The following is a 21,719-nucleotide window of genomic DNA, read 5'->3' as shown; positions in this document are numbered from 1 at the left end:
ACAATCTCAGTAGGGCAGGGGGAAAGGGTCACTGGATTTTCCATTCACTTTTTCCACCTTTGGTCTTCGAGTTTCTTATGCTAGTTGGTAGAGAAGGTTATTGCTACGATCTGTGTGCCTTCGCTTTTGACAATTCGGCAGTTCACTGCACATTTGGTCATCACATTTTTCATCTCTGACTGTTTGGGAACAGGGGATCCTGAAATATCCATTCAATGTATTAATGTGTGTGTGGGTTTGGGGGTTGGGCGGGGGGGAGATGACATCCCTGATCAGTGGAGAGTGGAGGGTTGTTGTTGGTTATGATCTCTTCAGCTGGGGGAAGTGGGGGGTTACATTTCCATGACATATCTGGACATGGGAATTTATAGTGGGCAAATGGTTTTCAGTCAGAGATTCTTCATTCTGGTAGGCAATATTGTATTTCACTGGTGTTAACTTTCTTCAGTTACTACTTTTTGCATTTTGCAGGTGAATTTTTTAAAATTATGTTATTTTTAGCGATTTTATTGATAATATGTATAAATGGATGGGTAGCTTTGTATAAAAGTATTTAACAGTTGAGGAAAAGTACTTTTAATTAAGTTCATGTTTTGGAGTGTGGCTACTTACTTCACTAGATGAGTATTTCTCTTGTGGTGCATGCACAAACATTTCAAACTAACTTGCTGTATGCAGTTCTGAGCTGCAACCTGAAACATTTAAATCTACAAAGTTCCCTCACCAACAACAACTAAACTCTGTGTGGCATTAGGCTGTATTTACTTATGCGATTGGACTTTATGGCCTTAAAGGTAGAGGCCATGAAACACCTCCACCTTAGAAACAAAATAAAACATTCTGCATTACATACAATAATACTCCTATCATTATAATTCAGCACATCACTGAACAATCGGTAAGCAGCAAGCAGGAATGCAAACCACCAATCATGAAGTTCATAGAACTATGAATCAAAATTGGTCAGACAGCAACAAAGATAGGAGAAGCTAAAGCAATCAAATCGTACAGAAATTCAGGGTGTTGGATTTTCCACCTGTTGAAAATTGTAACATTTATCACCCCATCCACATCCTCTTGGAAAAGTGTAACCTCTAACTGACTGTGATCAATGTCAAAGAGTATCTGCTGGTTTATATATAACAATTTTGCACCTAGCACCTATCTGTCATTCATGAGATATCACACTCTAAATGTCACAGTTTACTACAGGTGCAAAGTAATCTTTAATTTTTTTTAAATGCTACTCACTGACCTGGCACCTGGAATTTACAAGACTACAACTGCCTTTGATAGAGCTCAGAAGTTAAGTGGCTATAATTACCTGGGCTGACCTATTCAGACCAGATTCGCAGCTAAACATCACCACTTCAGATTCGAAACCATGTGAGCAGCACCATGGGAGATCCGCCAATACACTAAAGAATACTCAGTATGTAATGGTTTCTAACCAGTCACAGATGTACAGACATAAAACAACTCAACTTACTTTTGCGTCGAGCTGTTGAGCTGCCATTTTAATGACCTTTCTCGCTGTATCCATGTTACCCACCATAAGTGTTAACGCCTAGCAAATCAAAAACAGATATCCACATCACTTTCATACAAACAGATTTTAGTGCTTTAAAAGATGAAAAGTGTTAGTGCTGGGGAATGGAATATTTTCCATTTCAAGCACTCCCAGATCAGCTATAAGACTTCTAGGTGTGGTAACGTCCCCTCTACTCTGCCCCAACAATATACTTAAACTCCAGCTTCAGGAGAGCACCAATTCGGCATTTTTACACTACCCACCAAATGGCTTCTCTGGCAGTAATTGCCAACTTAAGGGTGAAAGTTATGAAATTCCAGCATAGAACCTTGCCTGTTGGAAATGCATATGGATAATGCAGGCGAGAGACTGGAAGAGTTGCTTCTCTGTGGGTGGCGGGAAATTTGTTGCTCATTGAGTGGGTGGTGAGTTACTGCTCACAAGGAACAGGAATTGACCCAAGTTTGTTCCAAGTGGGCACAAGCTGCAGCTCAGCAGGGGATGGAAATTTATTTTTAGCAAAGAAAAGGAGACGGCAGAGTTTGTGCTCAATGGGAAGGGGGGAAGGCTAAGGAGGGGGGCAAGGACATCTTTGTACTCAGTGGGGCAGGTTGGAAGGCCCCCCTCCCAATTTTCCATTCAAACATTTTAATGAATAGAAACTCATGGGGAGAATACACTCAAGTTCACAGTAAGTGCTCCTGCCAGACATGGCTCTGCATTGGGAGTTCAATTTCATAAAACTATCACTTTAGTGCTGAATTAGAGTGTACACATGCCTAGTTGGAACTGGATTGAGTTTGCCCAAGTTCATTTTGCACAGGACCATTATAAGCCAGCAGATATAATTCTCTCCTCTCCTCTTGAAGGCGCTGATTTTGCTGGTGTATGTCCTATCAGTTCCAGCAGCGTGTAGGAGAGCACTGGCAGCCTCCAGTACTCTGGTGAAACATTGAGTGCGGCTGTGGCTTAAGGATAGGATTGGGCTCACCGGTGATGCTCCCTCACAGTGAAATAAGCTACTGACAGTTACTGTCTTGGCTCGTGTATGAAGAGTGACCACTTAGGAGGTACCAGAGGGTTGTCAGTAATATATTATATATAGGTCGGAGCTAAAATACTTACAGTAATAGGGACTGGATTTGATCTCAGATCCCAGAAACGAATGGCCAGTCGAGGCCAATGAGCAGATTGTTAACTGAGCTGACCCAGACGTGAGGTGAGGCAGCCCCCAGTAGTGGAGAACTTTAGGAATCATAGGTCCAAACTCACCTGTTCTTCCCAAGCATGCTGTAGTTGCCACATTTTTCTGATTTTCTTTTGTGCATCATTTTCTATATCTACTCCTGCACATATTTCAATCCATGAGATGTATGAAAAAGGTCACCAAGAACTCTTTCCCTCTCCCCCCTCTTGCTGGATAGACACACTGCTAATTTAGAACTAATCCATATACATCAGAAGGTTTCAAATTCAATTTCTGTGCTGAGTTAGTTGATCTCAGCTGGGACAGCAGTAAGAGAGCTACAGTTGGCCTCAGTACCCCAGGTTAAGGAGATTTTAAAAAATCAGTCAAGGCTCCTGCCCCTGATCACTACCCATTGACTCATGCTATAAAGTGCACATACAGATATCAGATAAGAACAGGATCAGCCTCAGCTCTGACATCTACTAAGGTCAGACACTGGCTAGGCACATACATGATAATTGGCCACTTGGGTAAGTTGTTGGTACCTTTGGACTGTGTTACGGCATGAGACAGTGTCTCCAGGAAAGAAGGGGAGAAAATTGGCGAGAAAATGATCTATGATTTACAGAATCTTTTAAAGCCTTTTACAAACATAAGCCATTTATTTACTTTTAGCAAAACCCTCAAAGTAATCTTAACCCCAGGGAATCTGAAAAGTATTTTCTTGGCTGTGTTTTATATAAATACAACATAGAAGTGACAACACGTACTGAGGCACCACTCTGCGTTGTCATCACTAGCATTTTCATAGATATTTTCTTTGGATGTTCATCCTGCTTCATCTCTTTGATTTGCCTGTATACAGATCAAACAGTCACGATTAGTATCTCTCCACATAAACTGCTAAGAACAAGCTGACATCTGTGAACAATCTGTTTTGATCTTGTATAACCAAAGAAGGTCTGGAACAATGTGTTCCACAGGTAAATAACATTTTTTTTGAATTAAACAATTGTTTCTTCCAACTTTCTTCCCTCTCTTCTTCTTGACTCCCTCAAAGGGGTACAGTTTCATTGCTGCTGGACATTCTCCTATACCTCAACCAAGTAGCCATTCTTCATGTGTCAGCCTTGACAGTGAGTGCCAGCAGGCCATTTGACTGTGTAGGGCATCACAGGCAAAGCTCCATCCTCTGATCATCGGATGTTCACATGAACTTTCCAGCAGCAGTCCCTGGAATGCAATAAGGAGTGGGAATCCTGGCTGATAAAATGTGCTTCAGCTGAAATCATTGCAGATCAGGGATCAAACCTGGTACCTTCCTGGCCTACAGAATGATGCAACTTTAAAAAGATATTAAATACAAATTGTGAAGAGAATTCTCATTACATTATTCACCTCTCTTAATTTTTGGGCTTGATTCTCTGTTAATTCATGTTATAATGCAGCATTTACCAATGTGGGACAAATTTATTCTTTATGTAAACAGAATCACAAGTGGAACAATAATATGTTACATTGATGTTATTAACAGTATTTATGGTACTTGCTAGCTCAGGTCTGAATTCCTAGCAAGTTATGGCACTATACACAGACTATAATAGTGACCATACTTCAAAAGTAATTTGTTGTCTGTGAAGTGCTTTGGGACATCCTGCACTGTGTAAATGCAATTTCTTTCTTTAATATAGCAGATTGTGGTACTTAAGGGGTACGTGCCCCACTTTGTTGCAGTAATGCATGGCTGGTCCGTCATGTTTATCTCACCCAACCTAATGGATAGGCTGCGCTGAGAAATCTGAAGTATTCATTTAAAGGTGTGTTCATTCAATATTTGTCCCACGTTTTAGGTTTTTGGCCACTATGGGAACTGCACCAGCATTAGACCTTGCAGAAGAGGACCAGAGAGAGCAGGGAAGATGTGCTCGTGATGTCAGGTGGAATGTGTGGTGTATAATGCCTTAATCTAGGTCTTTCATACAAGGCACGGCTACCTGGTAATGGCAGTAGCAATATGCCTAAGGAAGGAGATGTTTAGCAGGGAGGCTGTCACAGAGCTGTGCAATCTCTGTTAGGAAGTCTGCTGCACAATATGAAACATCTGCCGTAGACTGTCAGCATGGCCCTCAATTTCTATGTGCAGGGTGCCTTTGAGGCTAACATTGGGGACATCTGCAGTGACAGCGAGTTTGCTGCCCACAGATATATCGAGGGAATCACAGATATGGGGGTAATTTCAATCTAACTCGCTGAGTGAGAAACCCATGGGATCGGGTGGAACGCCGGCTTTACACCCCGCCCAATATTACTCTCCGTTAACTTCAATGGAGAGTAAAATCGGGTGAAGTGTAAAAACAGCTTTGCACCTGGTCCTGTCAGTTTTCCAACGTGCGGGTTAAAATTTCCCCCATTATTTAGGAAGTAGAAAAACTTCATTACTTTTGCTACTGAACAACAGAAGTGATGTGAAAGCATAGAACAACTTTACAGAACTGCTGGCTTTCCCAGCGGGTCATTGGTTGCACCCATTTTGCCAATCAGGCTCCTCTACACAATGTTATTGCTGCAATTGTACAGGGCTTTGGTGAGACCACATCTGGAGTACCATGTACGGTTTTGGTCTACTTACCAAAGGAAGGATATACCTTCGCCTTAGAGGCGGTGCAATAAAGGTTCACTAGATTGATTCCTGGGATGAGAGGGTTGTCCTATGAGGAGAGATTGAGTAGAATGGGCCTATACTCTCTGGAGTTTAGAAGAATGAGAGGTGATCTCATTGAAACATATAAGATTCTGAGAGGGCTGGACATGGTAGATGCTGAGAGGGTGTTTCCCTTGGCTGGATAGTCTAGTACTAGGGGGCACAGTCTCAAGATAAGGGGTTGGCCATTTAGGACTGAGAAGAGGAGAAATTTCTTCACTCAGAGGGTTGTGAATCTTTGGAATTCTCTACCCCAGAGGGCTGTGAATGTTCAGTTGTTGAGTATGTTCAAGGCTGAGATCGATAGATTTTTGGACAATAAGGGAATCAAGGGATATGGGGATCGGGTGGGAAAGTGGAGTTCATAGAATCATAGAAAGTAACTGCACAGAAGAAGGCCATTCAGCCTATCATGTCCGCGCCAGCCGAAAGAGAGCTATCCAGCTTAATCCCACTTTCCAGCACTTGGTCTGTAGCCCTGTAGGTTACAGCACTTTAAGTGCACATCCAAGTACTTTTTAAATGAGTTGAGGGTTTCTGTTGAGGTTGAAGATCAGACATGATCTTATTGAATGGCAGAGCAAGCTCGAGGGGCCATATGGCCTATTCCTGCTCCTATTTCTTATGTTTTTATGTCGTACATGACTCAAAAGGGATTTTCTCAACTCAGTGCGGACATGGCATGCAACCATCAGCACTGAACCACACGGGCAATGTCTGCTTCCCCGGAAGCTCTCATTATGTGTTCATTTTGAAGCAATCATCTGTGCCACCATATTTCAAGGAGAATGAATAGGGAGACCCAGCCACCCTCATTCAGCCATAGCTCATGGCCTGTGCAGCAGAAAGAAGCTGAGTGCAATGTAACAAGGCTCATTTTACAACCCCAGAATTGTTGTCAAATGTATCTTGAAGCAGCTCTTCACATGTCTGGAATTACAGTACACACCCCCGCCCCCCGGCTTTCTAGAATAATTGTCAGCTGTTGCCTGCATCTTGAGGGCTGATGGCCTAACTATAATCTTCCAAAGTTCTCTCGATTCAGGAACCGTTCCTCTGGATTGGAAAATTGCACATGTCAATGCGCTATTTAAGAAAGGTGAGAGAGGGAAACCAGTGAATTATAGATCAGCTAGCCTAACATCTGCTGTCGGGAAATTACCAAAGTCTATAATTAAGGATAAAGTGAATGAACACTTTGAAAATTTTCAGCTGATCAGAGAGAGCCAGCATGGATGTGTAAAGGCTAAGTCATGCCTGACGAACCTATTGAATATTTTGAAGAGGTGACTAAAGTAGTGGACAGGGGAATGTCTATGGATGTTCTTTATATGGACTTCCAAAAGGCATTCGATAAAGTCCCTCATAAGAGACTGTTAGCTAAAGTTGAAACTCATGGAATTGAGGGCAAATTATTGACCTGGTTAGGAAATTGGCTGAGCGGCAGGAGACAGAGAGTAGGGATAATGGGCAGGTACTCAAATTGGCAGGATGTGACTAGTGATGTCCCACAGGGATCTGTGTTGGGGCCTCAACAATTCACTGTATTTATTAGCGAATTAGATAATGGGATAGAGAGCCACATATCCAAGTTTGCCGATGACACAAAGATAGGCATGATGTGGAGATGCCGGTGATGGACTGGGGTGTACAAATGTAAGGAATCTTACAACACCAGGTTATAGTCTATAGACTATAAGATTCCTTACAAAGATAGGCAGTATTGTAAGCAGTATAGATGGAAGCATAAACTTACATAGAGATATTAATACATTAAGTGAATGGGCAAAACTGTGGCAAATGGATTTCATTGTAGGCAAGTGTGAAGTCATCCACTTTGGACCTAAAAAGGATAAATCAGAGTACATTCTAAATGGTGAAAAGCTCGAAACAATAGAGGTCCAAAGAGACTTTGGGGTACCTGTATATAAATCATTAAAATGTCATGGACAGGTACAGAAAATAATCAAAAAGGCTAATGGAATGCTGGTCTTAATATCTAGAGGACTAGAATACGAGGGGGTAGGAGTTATGCTACAGTTGTACAAAGCCCTGGAGTACTGTATTCAGTTATGGGCACCACACCTTAGGAATGATATATTGGCCTTGGAAGGGTTAAATTACGAGGAGAGGTTACACAAACTAGGGTTGTGTTCCCTGGAATTTAGAAGATTAAGGGGTTATAAGGGGTGATTTGATAGAAGTTTTCAAGATATTAAGGGGAACTGATAGGGTAGATAGAGAGAAACTATTTCCGCTGGTTGGGAGTCTAGCCTAAAAATTAGAATCAGGACTTTCAGGAGTGAAGTTAGGAAACACTTCTACATGCAAAGGGTGGTAGAAGTTTGGAACTATCTTCCACAAATGGCAGTTGATGCTAGCTCAACTGTTAATTTTAACTCTGAGATTGATAGATTTTTGTTAACCACAGGTATTAAGGAATATGGGGCTAAGGTGGGTAAATGGAGTTAGGTCACAGATCAGCCATGATCTCGTTGAATGGTGGAACAGGCTCGAGGGCTAAATGGCCTATTCCTATTCCTATCTTCCAAAGCCATGGCAGAGTAAAAGGATGAAAGTGCCAATAATTATTTAACTGCAGTACCAGCAATACAGACTGGTCTGCCAGTCACTAATTCAGATGCCTTCCAAGCAATGCTAAAGCTACACTATTTATTAGAAGGGCAAAGCACACCTGCCAACTTAATGTCCAAACCACCTTGACCTTCACTTTTATGTTCAGTTCTTCAAATACCATTTATGCCATCTTATGCACAACTCCTGATAGTTTGTAACCAATAATAATCTTCAAATCAATGCAAAGTATTTCTTTTCTCCGCATGTAATGGGCGAATGTTGGCAGGTAGAGTTGGCGCAGTGGTCCTTGTGCGTTATTTCAGATGTGTGACACCTAACTCATAGAAAACATAGAAAACATAGAGAATAGGAGCAGGAGTAGGCCATTCGGCCCTATGGGCCTGCTCCGCCATTCAAAATGATCATGGCTGATCGTCTAACCCAGTACCCTGTTCCCGCTTTTTCCCCATATCCCTTGATCCCTTTAGCATTAAGAAATATATCTATCTCCTTCTTGAATACATCTAATGATTTGGCCTCCACTGCCTTCTGTGGTAGAGAATTCCACAAGTTCACCACACTCTGAGTGAAGAAATTTCTCCTCATCTCAGTTCTAAATGGCATACCCTGTATCCTGAGACTGTGACCCCTGGTTCTGGATTCCCCAGCCATCGGGAACATCCTCCCTGCATCTAGTCTGTCTAGTCCTGTTAGAATTTTATATGTTTTGATGAGATCACCTCTCATTCTTCTAAACTCTAGTGCATATATGATGTGGAGATGCCGGTGATGGACTGGGGTTGACAAATGTAAGGAGTCTTACAACACCAGGTTATAGTCCAAATATTTGATTTAAAAATCACAAGCTTTCGGAGGCTTTCTCCTTCGTCAGGCTGACGAAGGAGAAAGCCTCTGAAAGCTTGTGATTTTTAAATAAAACAGTTGGACTATAACCTGGTGTTGTAAGATTCCTTACACTAGTGAATATAGGCCTTGTCGACCTGATCTCTCCTCATACGTCAGTCCTGCCAAATCCATCCCAGGAATCAGTCTGGTAAACCTTCATTGCACTCCCTCCATAGCAAGGACATCCTTCCTCAGATAAGGGGACCAAAACTGCACACAATACTCCAGATGTGGTCTCACCAAGGCCCTGTATAACTGCAGTAAGACATCCCTGCTCCTCTACTCAAATTCTCTTGCAATGAAGGCCAACATACCATTCGCCTTCCTAACTGCTTGCTGCACCTGAATGCTCGCTTTCAGCGACTGGTGTACAAGGACACCCAGGTCTCGTTGCACCTCCCCTTTTCCCAATCTATTACCATTCAGATAATAATCTGCCTCTCTGTTTTTACAACCAAAGTGGATAACCTCACATTTATCCACGTTATACTGCATCTGCCATGTTCTTGCCCACTCACCCAACTTGTATAAATCAGATTGGAGCCTCTTTGCATCCTCCTCACAGCTCACTTTCCACCCCAGCTTTGTGTCATCTGCAAACTTGGAAATGTTACATTTAGTTCCCTCATCCAAATCATTGATATATATTGTGAATAGCTGGGGCCCAAGAACTGATCCCTGTGGTACCCCACTAGTCACTGCCTGCCACCTGGAAAAAGACCCGTTTATTCCTACTCTCTGTTTCCTGTCTGTCAACCAATTCTCAATACATGCCAGTATATTCCCCTCAATCCCACGTGCTTTACTTTTGCACACTAACCTCTTGTGTGGGACCTTATCAAAAGCCTTCTGAAAATCCAAATACACCACATCCACTGGTTCTCCCCTATCTATTCTACTAGTTACATCCTCAAAAAACTCCCGTAGAAACTCACCGCTTCTTCCAAGTCATTCCAATGCGGATGTAGTAAGTCTGTTGGCAGGCGACAGGTTTCCACTGACAATCTGATGGGAATCTAGTAACTCAAGACCTCGGTGGGAGGTATGGTGTACAGACTAAAAACAACAATATTAGGAGAAAATTCCCCCAGAAACTTTTAGATTACTCCTGAATAGCACACCAACAGCAATTTCTAAACTTTGATCACTTTTCAGTGAACCTTCCCAGTAGGTGTGGAAATTGATTGAGGGCAAGTTTGGGTCAGGTTGTGATGCCCTCTACAATCGGATAGCCTGTTGATACACACTGTCTAGACTCCCTCATGAAGAATGTCCCCACAGCAAGGTAACAGACAGTGGCCAACACCAATGGAACTGTCCCCCACTTCAGGAAAGAAATCAAAAAAATTAGTGTCCATTTTAAGGTAACAGAATCACACCACAGAGACACCACTCTGCACCACATAAAACAGCACATGTACTATGATTTAAATAAGAATTGAAATTCTTACCATTGCAGTGTTGAAAGCCATTTCTCCTTCGCTTCTGAAGAACTGAAAGATATTTAGGAAAGATTAGGTAAGTTTTTGACATGTTGCATTGAAGTCTTGCCATTGCACCCTCCCAGGAAAATTAAACAGAAAATTGCAAAATGATCTTTCACCTAAAGGTGATCACGCAGTTAGTTGTGGGCCATCCAATGACAAAGGAATTTTCTGCAGTTGTTTTCCTCTCACACACTTCATCGATGCAGAAGGCTGTCCACATCTCACACAACCTGACCTGGTTCTTCAGCTTTAAGTTTGTTGATGACCTGTGTGGCATTAAGGAAAGGAATGGAAAGGTCAATCAGGTTTCCTGCAGATGATGAATATCCAGAGACTCCTGCTGGAAAACGTATGTGTGAATGTTGGGTGAAGATTGGACTTGGCTGTGATGCTTCCACAGTCAAATAACCTGATGACACTCATTGTCTAGGCTCCCACATGAAGAATTGCCACTTGGGTGAGGCAATGGAAGGCTGACAGCTCCCATGAAATTGTAGCCCAGCAAAGAGTCAGTGCCTTGGGAAAAAAATAAAACCATGGTGGTGTCAAATTGGAGGTGTTCACTTATCCAATTTCCAGGATAGCTATGTGTGTATTCTACCTCTAAGCTGTTTGGTAGTCTGTAAACCATAGAGGCTACCCTCCTCCAAGCATCTAAGGTCTACAGTCCTCAAGAACATATGTACTTGTATATGAAAAGTAAATGTTTGCATCCATTTCGTAGTGAAATTAGGCGGCCCATTTATTTACAAGTTCTGCTTCAGGTGCAATATTTTATTTGCTAACTGTACTTGCAGCATTATATTAGGACACAGTATCACAAGTTATAGTTGGCAGGTGCAATCCTGCAGCCAAAGAGAGCAATGGGGGACTGGGGCCAGGAATTAAATTATTTAGCATTTTAACCAAACCAATATATTAGAGAGAGAGAAGTGGTGGAATGGGACCTGGGGGATTATCATTTATGGTATGGTAATATTGTGGTTATGTTTGCAGCTACCTATATGGCATAAGCTATAGTGTGATAGTACAAGTTTTAAAAAGAGAGGAACAGTATGTATCATTTTTTGCATTCCCCATTATGCTGTATGGATGCAACATAAGGCAAAAAGGACACTTTTGACCAGGAGCTTACCGAATGAATAAGAAGTTATTCCTCCAGGACTAGTCTCCCTCTGCTGGTTGGATAAGTAATTACATAATATTGTGTTAAACAACTCAGTCTTCCATTGTTTTCACATTACCTTTAATAGGGTAAGAAAAGGGGCACTTTGGGGTAAGAAAGTCAGCAGTTATGTAGATGATTAATCAAAAACAATCAATAGTAATCTGGTTGGGCCTTCCCATACGGGCTCCTCTGAACCTCGATGTTTTTTTTATTCGTTCATGGGATGTGGGCATTGCTAGTAAGGCCAGCATTTATTGCCCATCCCTAATTGTCCTTGAGAAGATGGTGGTGAGCCGCCTTCTTGAACCGTTGCAGTCTGTGTGATGAAGGTTCTCCCACAGTGCTGTTAGGTAGGAAGTTCCAGGATTTTGACCCAACGACGATGAAGGCACAGCGATATATTTCTAAGTTGGGATGGTGTGTGACTTGGAGGGGAACGTGCAGGTGGTGTTGTTCCCATGTGCCTGCTGCCCTTGTCCTTCTCGGTGGTAGAGGTTGTGGGTTTGGGAAGTGCTGTCGAAGAAGCCTTCGCGAGTTGCTGCAGTGCATCCTGTAGATGGTACACACTGCAGCCACGGTGCGCCGGTGGTGGAGGGACTGAATGTTTAGGGTGGTGGATGGGGTGCCAATCAATCGGGCTGCTTTGTCCTGGATGGTGTCGAGCTTCTTGAGTGTTGTTGGTGCTGCACTCATCCAGGCAAGTGGAGAGTATTCCATCACACTCCTGACTTGTGCCTTGTAGATGGTGGAAAGGCTGTGGGGAGTCAGGAGGTGACTCACTCGCCGCAGAATACTCAGCCTCTGACCTGCTCTTGTAGCCACAGTATTTATGTGGTTGGTTCAGTTAAGTTTCTGGTCAATGGTGACCCCCCAGGATGTCGATGGTGGGGAATTCTGCGATGGTAATGTCGTTGAATGTCAAGGGGAGGTGGTTAGACTCTCTGTTGTTGGAGATGGTCATTGCCTGACACTTGTCTGGCGCGAATGTGCTAAACTCCTGGGCTCCTTCCTAATCACATCCCAACAGTCCATCCTACTGGGGTACCAGCAGGCCGACCGGACACTCCTCCCCCGGTCAATGTGGATCAAGGCACTTTGGAAAATCGTCTAGTCTAAAAATATAATGTGCTCGCTGAGACAGAACCAAAGAAAATTCTCAAAAATCTGGTTCCTGTCCTTGGCCTATGCAACAGGTGGCCTGCATACCCTCAATATTCTCACATTGCCCAAACACTCTGGGATGCATGCACCAACCCACCTATCCATGGAAATTCACAAAGGTACAGCATCACAACCAAAAAACATTCAATAAAATCAACAAAACCAATACCTAATTAGCAATACTACTCGCTAGAACTATCCCCTTGGGTTGTCTTTAAACTGTTTTGTAAGGATCAACCTCTACCACATACAATGAACTATATAAACTGTGTACTGTGGAATTGATTTTTCAATCAGCCGGATATCTAGACACATACTGGGATCCATCACTATGCTTAAGAATCTCCAAACAAAACTACTGAGAAATCCACATAAGTTGGGTTCCCATTTGCCTGATACACAGTGCACAATTTCTCTCTGTATGGATATACTCCACTTACCTAAGCCTAAACCCCAGGCATAGGTTGTCAAGAACCAAGTCTTAAGGAGACCCAAGCATGCGTATACACACCAACAATGTATGAACAAGTGACTTTGTGTTGTAACAGAGGAACAACTGCAATGGGTAAGAGAATCAGACAGTTTGCCACACAGTGAAAACTTCAGCAGAAGTGAGTCTGACATTCACTTACTTTAATTGCAGCAAATATGTATAATTTGAGGTGTTATCAATTAGAAATAGTGTGTATGAAAGTCTTACTTTGATTTTGTGATCACCAGGACATCACTAAAAAGGAAGAGGTGGCGCTCCTGTGTCTGAAGTCCGGTGGTGAGCTGGACGCGTTCATCCATGATAAAGGCTGTAGTGGGGCTGCTGAAGGCCCGAACGAGTGATTTGCTGTCAGGAGACGTAGGGGAAATCAGTCCATCTCTGTGCAGAAGAACAAATTGTCAAAAAATTATTCTAAATGGTACAAAAGTGAATGATATTTATTAAAAATTAACACTTGTTCTTAACAATGTTTTGCCCTTTTCAAGTGGTGCATCAAGAAAGGGTGATATACCATTTTATATTATGTTCCCCTTGTAAAATGCCTTGGGATGTTTTGGTAAATGCAAGACACTTTATAAATGTAAATTGTGTGTTACTCACTAACTTTTTGTCAGGGCTGCAAACCTGCCCATTGTTTTACTCGAGGGCGACTCTCAGGACTGCTGCACCACAGAGTGATTGCCTGCATCCGCGGTTTCTCATGCGATGAGCACCCGATTTCAATCATGGTGCCGTGGACAGTAACCAAGTAGAGTGCAGGCACTTGCCACAAGAGGAGAAAAAAAATTATAGGACTATTCAATGAAGTAGATTTAATTAGATTAAATCGATACCGAGTAATCACCTGTGTGTGAAATTAAAAATGTAATGATGTGGAGATGCCGGTGATGGACTGGGGTTGACAATTGTAAACAATTTTACAACACCAAGTTATAGTCCAACAAATTTATTTTAAACTAAATTCCACAAGCTTTCGGAGGCTTCCTCCTTCGTCGGGCGGATGGTGATTTCCACCATCCGCCCGACGAAGGAGGAAGCCTCCGAAAGCTTGTGGAATTTAATTTAAAATAAATTTGTTGGACTATAACTTGGTGTTGTAAAATTGTTTACAATTAAAAATGTAACACTGGTGTGTTAGTGGGTGCTCTTCTAAAATTAGGATTAAAAATAGATTCCTAGAGAAGATAGTTGATTCAGATTCAACTGACAACTTTAAATGGGAGGTAGATTGATACATGTTGAGCAGGGGAATGGAAGGTATTAGATATCAATAGCACTGCTTGGTTTTGTTTCAAGGGAAGTAGAGGAAGGGACTTAGTGTTCCTTAAAATAAAGCATCAACAGGTGTTGGTAGTGGTGATGGGGGAAGGGGGGTTTGAAGTTTGTGATAGAACATTTATTTATACATGGATTCTGAAAGGACCAAGCTTGAGCTAAATGACCTTTTTCACTCCAATTTCTCAATTCTTAATATGGTGGAACACTGAAGTGGGAGCTTTTGCTTTGCATTTAACCAATGCTTTTCACGCTTGATGCAGAGGCACTGGATTAAAATGTTCCATTACTCCAGTGTTGAAATCCTTCACTTTAACTAGCACTGGAAAAAATGCATTTCACCTCAACAATTTTACTTCATGGATTGAAACATGGGTTTGCAGTGTCACTGGGTTAACATAAAATACAGCCCCCATTCATCAAAGCTGTTCTGAAATCTCTCTTTAAAAATATCTACTGGGCTGAGTGACAGGAGAAGGTTAAATGCCTCGCTGGCTCTGTATGTGGCACATCAGCCAGATCAACAGTTTTAGAATGTAGCAGTTGTACTATCGCGTCTACTTCAAACCACTGACAAGGTCACATCCTATGGGCCGTAAACAAGTGCCTTTCAATCGTTATCAACTTTAAACTTCCAAAGGTTGCACCAATTTCAACTACCACAGGAATCTGACAGGTCACTGCTAGACTTGATAGGGGTGATTGTCATCTCCAGTGTAAATCAAGCGGGCGTGTGTCTCGCCCACCCGAAGGAATCAGCATAGGGCCCATGCCCTATAGACAGCTCACCGATTGGGAGGGCAAGAAATCTAATGGGCTGGCTGCTACTTAAAGGCATCCTGCAGCACCTTTTAGAGGGGAGGTGGTTTTTACTGTGGTGGGTAGTGGGCAACAAGCTTGTGCAGCAGCAGACAAGATGACTTTGACCAGGACCTTGAGGTTCTCTCATGGAGTGGTGGAGGTGCTGATTGACCAATTGAGCAGCAGGAAAGAGGTCCTCTTTGATAGGCAACAGATGCCTAGACAAATTAATCAACAGGCATGAAGAGAGGTGACAAAGCATGGCAATGGTATTAGCATTGTCCCCAGGACCTGGCTGCAATGCAGGAAAAATTTAATGATCTGACCAGGACTGCCAAGGTAAGACTCCCCTTCACCTCTCTCACACTCTCTGAATAGACCCGCATGACCTTCCTTTAGCCTTAGCACTATCAATCCTTCCCTTCACTGCTTCCCATGGCTCTCTTCTAGTAAGCATGTAACACTTCACTGCATCTCCTGTCTGCTGGCACTCACACCCTCAAAACCTGATTCTGCCCTCACAACTATTTCTCCCTCAGCCACGTTTATTGCTTCTTCCTGTCATCAAGCGCACTATGCTAAATGTCTTCATACACCTTGAAAACCCTTATTCTGGGCACATATTAAGCCACTTCCAGGAGAGAAAAAATAAATGCGATGCCAGAAGCCCTTAAGAGTTCAAAATGTTCCACAGCAATTACAAGCAGTTTGAAATCATCTAAGTAACAAAAAACAATCTCTAATGCAAGCAAAATATCTTCCAATTCTTCCAAAACTTTCTACAGTTTTACTCAAGAGCAGCTGAGGATCCCTTTAAGCATCACTGGAAATGGCCGCCCCGCCTTGTGCTGCCCATGGTTTGTGGGCAGGAGCAGGAACTGGTGGTAGCATCGCGGGCAGAGGCAAAAATTGTGTTTGGAGTTGTAACTACATCATTTGCCCCTGATTTGCGTTTATTAATGAAGCTCTTGTCTGTTTCTGGGCGAGCTCTGTCCGTCTAGATTGAGGTCCACACAAAAATCGAAACAGGTAGAAACCGAGCTGTAAGATGGCACTTCAACCGTATGCACTAATTTGGTCGCGTTGACATCATGTTTTGAAGCAGCAGCACCAATATATTTAATCTTGCAATAAAATATAAATGAAAGCCACACAAATCAAGAGGTCTCCGGTTCGACACCTGCTCAGTGGTGAGTTAGCAGATCTCAGCTGGGGCAGCAGCTGGGGTGCTACAATTGGACATGGGAGGGAGAAAATGAGCCAGGGTCCCTGCTCTTGAGTTTGCTCCAGTGGTACCTGCTGGAAAGTGAGTGTGTGAGACATCAGGTAACAATATGTTCGGGAGTTTGGCTGTGATGCCCTTTAGGATTGAACAGCCTGCCAAAACTTACTTAGTCATACATGAATGAGCTCGTGTATGTGGATTTATACCCCAGCATGAGTCAATGAATTCAGGCTAGGAAGAGGGGAAATAATAGTATTTGAGGTTGAAAAGAACAGGTTAAACGGATTAACGAGGCAAAATAAAATGAACCTTCAAGTTACAAAACATACTGTTAGTTATGGAAGGATGAACTACAGTCTTTTTGGTAACATAGTTTGTGAGCAAAATTTGAACCAGTTTTTTTTATTAAGAATATTTGGGTAAAAGGCCAGATCTTGTAAAAGTTAGTGATTACCAATAATGGCTCTTGCAGTTTTCCCGTGCGTCAGTACAGCGGCAAATCGTTGACAGTGAGAGGCTGAACCTGCGTTTAAGTTGCATAAATTCTGGCTTCTGTAAACAGATCAGGAGCAAGAAAATTCCACTAATGCTCTTGTAGACTAAGCCAAACTGACAACAGTTAATTATGGAGCAATATATCAAAGAAGCTGTTTAGACTTTTCAGTCGCAGTTTCCAGGATGGAGAGAAGGTTTGTGCAGCCATTTGCCAAATAAAGTCAAGAATTTCTGAGAAAGCAGTGAGGACTGAAAGCTCGCTCTGAGCTTCAGTTGCTGGGAACACTGCAGTGCTACTGAGCATATGCAGTACATTCCACAGGGAGCAGGGCCCTGGGATTGATAGACGGAGGCGAGTTTAACGTAAACTCCACCATCAATGAATTCCAACTTTCAATTACGCTACATATGCACACAATCCTGTTGATATGTATTTTATAGAGATAGTCTATGCATATATATGGCTAGGTAGGATACAGGACAGATATTAGATAACTACATAGATAGTCAATTAGTTCTTAATGGGGAAAAAACTCTTTAACGGGTAATTAGTATGCAATAGAAACTGTAGATATTTCAAAAGCTATTTTATGTCAAAGGATGGCAGCCAGGTAATTTAAAAATAAATAGATTTTTTTTAACAGAATAACCAAAACACTCTTCTGAATCATGATTGTTTCTAATAAATATTTGAGAAGACTTTTAAGAATAAAACAAAAATAATTTTGCTCTGGAAGTGAGTTTCTCAGTAAAGGTCCATGAGAGGATATGTTTTTCCCCCTAATTTTCCTTCCAATTTTCTCTCTTCCTTCTCTCCTGAAGGCACTGGCTCCCTCACTGGAATATTGTTCCATGAGCAATGGCCACCCTGCGGTACCTCATCGAAGTGCACTTTCTTCACATGTGAGCTTAGACAAGCGAATGCCAGCAGCTATTTAACTTTGGAGGGCAGTAAAGTTGAGCCTGGACATCTCCTCACCTGATATTTGCACACATTCCAGTAGGGTTTGCTGTATAGCAATCAGGACTGAGAATATGACTGAATATTTTTCTTTCCTTAACTCAGGTGTGCTGAGGCCAATTGTAGCTCCCCTACTGCTGAGATCAACTAACTTGTATTTGTATAGCTTGTATTTATATAGCACCTCTAACATAGTAAATGCTGCAAGATGCTTTGCAGAAGAGAAAATGAGCGGAGAGAAGAACAGGCACCAATTAATAGAAGGAAAAGAGGTACGGGAAGTGACCAAAAGCACAGCCAAAGAGAGAGGTTTTAAAGAGGTTTTCGAGGGTCGAAAAAGAAGTGGCAAGATAGAGGGTTTTAGGGTGCGGTGCTGAGACAGATGAAGGCTCTTCCATAGATGGTGTAGAGGGAGGGGGAAGCACAGTTGAAAGAACAGTGGAACAAACCTGGGTCCTTCCTGATCTGTAAGGTTCAGAGACAGAGGGGCCAAAATCTGCCACAGGAACAGTAAACTCAGCCAGGATTCTGGTATACCACATTCCAGCCTTAAACCAGAGTTTCTGAGATGGCCCTGTGGGGGCAATACCTTTGTCCACCCCTACACGGCCATCAACATAAGTGGGTGGAGCCAGGGATGAGGACTCCCTAAGTTGGGAGTTCCTGTGCCCCAATCCTCATGCCAGGATTGAGGCCTGGACTTCTGAAGATGAGGAGTGGCAAAACTTTTAAAATTTTTCTTTTGAAATGAAAAAAACAGATTAACATTGCTAGTGTGGTTGGTTTATTAGAATCTTAGGCTATCCCCTATCTTTTCGCTTTTCCAATGCTGGTGGAACGGCTGCGTGTAATTATATAGTATGAACATTTATAGACGTATCCATACTTCAGTAAATGTCAGTGTTTAAAATTAGTTTGGGTATGTAAATTAGAGACATTCTCTTAACCATTAGTATCTGACAATATATCAATTAATCAACCACTTTGAGACAGATTACTCCAATCAGAACTAAAGATGGAATTTGTAAGCAGAGCTAAAATTGCTGAATGATTCTGTATGTAATGTTATTTTAAACCTTAATAAAATTATTCATTTTTTCCCATTCAATCTTGAATTACAAAGAACCTTCAAACAAGTTTAAAATAAAAACATTATTTGTAGGTAGAAATAGATGATAAAAAAGTAACAGTAAGTCAAAGACTTGTACAGTAAAAGAAATGCAGTGAAATGGAGAAATTGCAAACACTATATAACATTTCAGTGACTGGAAATTTTAGAAAGAATTGGAAAACTTTACACGATTGTTCAAATTGTTTATAGCACCTATTGGAGTAGATGAACAAGCGAAAAGATGAAAGCATCCATTTTTCTACATGCTATTAGGAAGAAGCATCAGATATTCATAATTTCAACCTTAAGCAAGGAGAAAATTTGGCAATGGGTGAATAATTAATAAATCTAAGAACAAAATGTGATGTATAAAAGGGACAGATTGGGAGAAACCATTGATCAATATGTAGCTGAATTAAAGAATCATAATAAGACATGTACATTTGGTAAACTAACAAGGCCACTGATGAAGAGCAGAATAATTTATGGAATACTAGATAATTTTCTGAGAGAAAGACCACTGCAAGAAAAAGATCTGACATTAGACACAGCAGTACGAATTCTCCTAAGCCATCAGTGACATATGCCAAATCAGTTAATCAGCTGTCCACAAATGTATCAAGCAAGTGACAGAGACCTTAATTGCAAGGGGTAACACAGGCATCACTTTCCCTGCAGAAAGGAGGCACCACCTTGATAGGGCACAGGATAATTTCCAGGTGCCAGGGTTCTCTAAAGTACAGGGCGTATTGTACAAATATTTCAATGTGGCTGCCATCTCCTGACAGGCAAAGTGCACAGCTGTCCTCTGGCAACTGTGACCTAAAATGGCAAATTGAGCAATCCTCCTTGCACCAACCTCATGTAGCAACATGTTCGCTTTGCCATCACCAAACAAGGGCAGGAACTATGCTGCTTCATCACTTATTCAAAGGTTCTCTTTGTAGCTCCACATTAGGTTCACTTTCAATTAATTTTTGCCTGGCACTTCTTCCACCCCCACCCCCACCCCCCCACTCTCATGTTAGCAAAGGGGGACAAATATTTAAAATTCATATTGAAGCTTTATAAAGCAATATTTGCCCCCATATGCAGCCACGTATCTTGATATTGTGAAAAAGATACTCACACCTAAGGCTCAAAATAAAACAGGTTATGGAACACTTATATAGTAATTCTAGGAATGACTATATTTCAAGGATTAGTTTGTTTGCCTGAGGAACATTGAATCAAAATAGATGAAACAGTATTACATCCATGCAGAAAAGCACCTTTTGCACTAAAAATTAAAAATTGGACTTGACAGAATACAGGACTTAAAGGCTATAACCTAAGAAGATGAACCACTGGAATTGAAGGATTCATTATTGATGGTTGATAAAAAAGAATGGTAAATTTTGAATTTGTTTGGACCACACAAACAGCCATTTAAACTATTTAAAAGCAGGCTGCTCCTCTTAAAGTGGAGCAAGGAGATCTGGCTGCAATCTAGGGGGGGGGGAATTCAATGATCTGACCAGAACTGCTAAGGTAAGACTCCTACTCACATCTCTCTTACTCTCTTCTTAGCCCTGCACCACCTGTAGCCACAGCACTCAAAGCCTTCGCTCCCCCGCTTCCCATCACTCTCCTTCAATCACAGCAGCATACTTCGCTCAACCTCCTTCTGCTGTTACTGGCACACTCTGCACCTGCTGCTGGCCTCACATTTATTCCCCTCACTTCCCCACACCTGTGCCATCTTTTACACAATGGCAACAGTATTCTACCTTGACATTGATATTATTTTTATTTAGTGGCAGTATTATCCTAATACAAAAATAACTTTGGCTGGTGGTACACCACTTTGAGGTCTTAATATTAAACAATAAAGGATCTAAGGTTGACTTAAACCCCTGAAAAGGGCAAACTGTATCTTATGTAATTTAGATAAAGTACTATTTCAAACTACTTATCTCTTCCTACAATATTGGTTAAACCAAGAAGTTGTCCTAGGGCTATTTAAGCTTCTTGAAGATACTTTAAGGTCCACCATGTCAAAAGCATTATGTAGGTTAGAAATATTGAGCCAGCCAATAAAATACAATGAAGAGTTGAGTAAATATACATTCAGTAGATTCTATCAGACCTGTTAACTGTTGAGTGATATGATTTGGGTTTGAACTGATGTAGATCAATCACACAGAGACTTAAAGGTATATGGATTGAAATTGTGTTGTGTGATATAGTAAAGTAGACTTTATCATGTATTTATATGAAATTTCTCTGTCCACTACTTTAACAAAGTTGCTAATCTGTCTACACAAAGGCAATTCCTTTCATTATGATTACACAGGAATTTAATATGAATGCGATATCTAATATCACGCAGTGTGATTTCATTCACAAGGTAGGAGGATTGTCCTGTTGGTACTTATCTCCATATGGGGGCAACTACTGTTTTCTAGATTATTTTCATCCTGACTTATATACCTCTATGTTGGTCAGTGAGATTTGAAAGACTAAGTCACATGTTAGCTGAAAAACAATATTTACAATTACATTAAAATTATAGGGAATATTGAAATAGGACGTTAGTTGTTGGGGGTCAATGTCTCTAAAATTGCTGGAGAGTGAACTACATCTCAACACTCCTCTG

The 21,719-nt window shown here is 41.6% G+C and overlaps 1 protein-coding gene across 2 annotated transcripts in view; it reads right to left on the bottom strand.

The window, feature by feature from the left end:
- arhgap20b (Rho GTPase activating protein 20b) overlaps positions 1 to 21,719 on the bottom strand; it is a 103,257-nt gene that overhangs the window by 45,567 nt on the left and 35,971 nt on the right. For both annotated transcript variants that reach the window (XM_067997108.1, XM_067997109.1), the window contains exons 3-7: positions 13,421 to 13,591; positions 10,508 to 10,657; positions 10,356 to 10,397; positions 3,491 to 3,575; positions 1,490 to 1,567 (exon numbers count right to left, since the gene is read on the bottom strand). In XM_067997108.1, the coding sequence (XP_067853209.1) occupies positions 1,490 to 1,567; positions 3,491 to 3,575; positions 10,356 to 10,397; positions 10,508 to 10,657; positions 13,421 to 13,591 (526 nt within the window). The remainder of the gene's footprint in view (positions 1 to 1,489; positions 1,568 to 3,490; positions 3,576 to 10,355; positions 10,398 to 10,507; positions 10,658 to 13,420; positions 13,592 to 21,719) is intronic.

The sequence above is a fragment of the Heptranchias perlo genome, chromosome 15 (assembly GCF_035084215.1).
Source record: "Heptranchias perlo isolate sHepPer1 chromosome 15, sHepPer1.hap1, whole genome shotgun sequence".
NCBI lineage: Eukaryota > Metazoa > Chordata > Chondrichthyes > Hexanchiformes > Hexanchidae > Heptranchias > Heptranchias perlo.
The sequence above is the reverse complement of the archived record's forward strand: the minus strand, read 5'-3'. Positions and strand labels throughout refer to the sequence as shown.